Genomic DNA, 2,768 nt, shown 5'->3' with positions numbered 1-2,768 from the left:
ATGAGCTGAAGCTGATTTGGCCTATCAGTTGACCTATTGAAGTCAACCCCACAAATGGTTGTCCAGAGGATTACCTTTGACTTGGTACTCACACATTTTGAGGACAACATTTTTGACTTTGGATTGGAGGAATTCAATTGGATCTTTCCCCTCCCTGACCCCTGATGTTCCTTTAGCTTGAACAAGCCCTCTCTGTGTGGCCATGTCTGTGCGCCTAGCAGAGGGGCTTGGGACTAATCATAAAATTTTGGCATGGAGACTCCAAGGATTAAGTCCTCTTAGGTTGTTTTTTCTTTTTCCTGTTTTCCTCACTGATAAATACCAATTTTCCTTGCAGGCAACTTTCTACAGCATGATATTGTACACATCCTGGTATGCTCATATCTAAGATATCCTGGGTGATTTGGCTGGGAAAATGGGATGAAAATCTAAGGCGCTTTGTGTTTTGAATATGGGCTGTACAGTGAGGTCCACCCCCTTACAGGGCAGACAGATAGCTTGAAAAGCAACCTCAAGCATTCACAAATGGAGGATTTTTACGGGTTGATCAGTGGTAGAACACATGTACAAAATCATGCCAAAGGACTTTGCATGTAAAGCAAAGTGTTGTTTATCAGTGAGGAACACTGTGAAAGCCAAAAAATGACTCAAGAGGACTTAATCCTTGGAGTCTGTGTGCCAAGATTTCACAATTAGTCCCAAGCCCCTCTGTGAGGCATGTGGCTGCGCAGAGAGGGCTTGTTTAAGCTAAGATGTTCCTATACTTTATCGAATGCAATTTTCCTGTCATACACCTTTCTTAAACAGATACAGATATCTTTCTACATAAATGCCTGATCCAGGGAATGTAAGCAGTATATTCCATCCAGCATTGATATTAGATAATATCTTCAATGAGACAGTACATGCACCTGTGATGTACCACCATGCCACCCAAAATCTTTCTGTATGTGCCTATGATATTCAAAATGGGACAAACAAAGTAAAGCGTGACTGCAAGCTACCATAGCTGGATTTTGGAGCCACTGCACTACACCACGGACCCACCGAAACGGTTTTTCAACCGGTGCTCAGAATCCGTTGGGAAACCGACTTTCTTTGGTGACGGACAAACCGGTGGTCAACTTGACTCCGCCGATCAGGTTTGAAACCGATGTTTCAGACTTGGTTTGAAAACAGTTTTTTGCTGGTTGAAATACGCTTAAGGATCCCCGATTTTGCTGCTCCTGTTTTGCTCTGAATTGTTCTCGCGCTTGCTCTGGGTCTCGCTTTTGGCTGTGATGTGGAATAAACAATAAATAACGGCGCTAGGCCGTTCATTGCATACAAAACATAAGATAACAAATACAAACAACATGAGATAACAAAAGAAATATGTTACAATAGCGCCAGGCTGTTTTAAATGAAAAAGACCAAATAAACAAATAAAAGAATGACTTTGCCAAAGAGAACTACTCATTCATGTAGGGCTTCTAGTTCTGGAACATCATCGCCCCAGGTTTCATCAAGTTCACTCATGACCTTGCGAATCCATTCGTCGTCGGGAACTGGGAAGGAGGTGAGGGGTCGGAGTTCTGCTAAAGTCTTCTTACCCTTGAACAAATCATAATCTTCCGCCAGACAAATGATAGCAAACCTATCACATATGTTGGAAGTTTGTTAGTAACAGTAAGATCAACATGTTAGGATAAGAACCTACGCATATCGATATCTTCTCGATTGTTTTCGTAAGACCTCCAATTGGTCATCCACCACGCACCAAAAACTCTTATCACTGTACTCCGATTTGTAAAAGCCCCAATGACAGGCTTGCATGCGCTGATGGAAGTAAAACACCACTGATCAGTTTCAACAAGGAAAGGAAAACGTGGTGCATAATCGTACCAGGTAAGCTAATCGAGCCTCTTCTTGATGCTTAAAGTTGGCCACGATCTCTTCACGAACAACTACTCGACCTACTTTGCTTTCGGCTTCTTTTTCCTTGAGTTTGACATAAAGTGATTCAATGGTGGGGACCGCTTCTTCGTCAGTAGGGCCGGTTCGATTGGGAAGGTGAATGTTTTCGAGTAGCTGCAAATTGAGTTGAATTCAATTCAATTCAGTTTGATTCAACCCGATTCGATTCAATCAATCAGAAAAATGAAATAGAACGCACACTTCCTTCGAATTCTTTTCGTACTTCTTTCAACACCACATTGACCAAAGAGCCGAAAGCTTTGGTGTGGGATTGTTTGGGATTTTTGCCATATCCAGGAGGCAGCAACCGTTTCTTCCAGGGAGTGGGATTCGCAAGTATCGCATTCTACAGTATGGCCCTTGTAAGCCTCTTTCTTGATAGGGTGAGTGTTGGACAGAAGAAGAAGAAGAAGAATTGCTTACCATAACTACCGCGTGAAGGCATGCCGGCAATTTGTTCTTCTGTCCGGTTTTGTCGGCAGTCGCTGTATATGCCTGTATGTCACCTCGGTGGATTTGCTTGAAGGCAGTATTGCGGAGACATGACTGAATCAAGGAGGTCAGTTGCCAAAAAGATGTGGATGATGAGTTCTGAACTTACCCGAAGTTCAGCAGCGTCCTCTTTATTGAGCCAAGGCGCCTTAACAGCACTATCAGCTGCCGAGGTGGCCGCATGATCACGGAGCTCGCTGATCTGACTGGTTATGTCGTTGTGGATGGCAGTCATGTGCTGGCGATTGGAAAGCCCAAGAGCCATCGTCGCCATAAATCGCTCTTCAGTTGTGCAGCCTGGAAAACTCGAAATGGATCAT

At 43.6% G+C, this 2,768-nt stretch overlaps 1 protein-coding gene across 1 annotated transcript; it reads right to left on the bottom strand.

Moving 5' to 3' along the window:
• Positions 1-1,455: 1,455 nt before the first annotated feature.
• MELLADRAFT_88450 (uncharacterized protein) lies at positions 1,456-2,722 on the bottom strand (the record flags this gene model as incomplete). Its single annotated transcript, XM_007411761.1, has 6 exons — positions 1,456-1,636; positions 1,700-1,818; positions 1,885-2,070; positions 2,156-2,302; positions 2,380-2,475; positions 2,558-2,722. The coding sequence occupies 6 exons, from the start codon at positions 2,720-2,722 to the stop codon at positions 1,456-1,458; spliced, it is 894 nt and encodes a 297-aa protein (XP_007411823.1).
• Positions 2,723-2,768: the final 46 nt, after the last annotated feature.

The sequence above is a fragment of the Melampsora larici-populina genome, assembly GCF_000204055.1.
Source record: "Melampsora larici-populina 98AG31 unplaced genomic scaffold MELLAscaffold_27, whole genome shotgun sequence".
In the NCBI taxonomy this organism is placed as follows: Eukaryota; Fungi; Basidiomycota; class Pucciniomycetes; order Pucciniales; family Melampsoraceae; genus Melampsora; species Melampsora laricis-populina.
The sequence above is the reverse complement of the archived record's forward strand: the minus strand, read 5'-3'. Positions and strand labels throughout refer to the sequence as shown.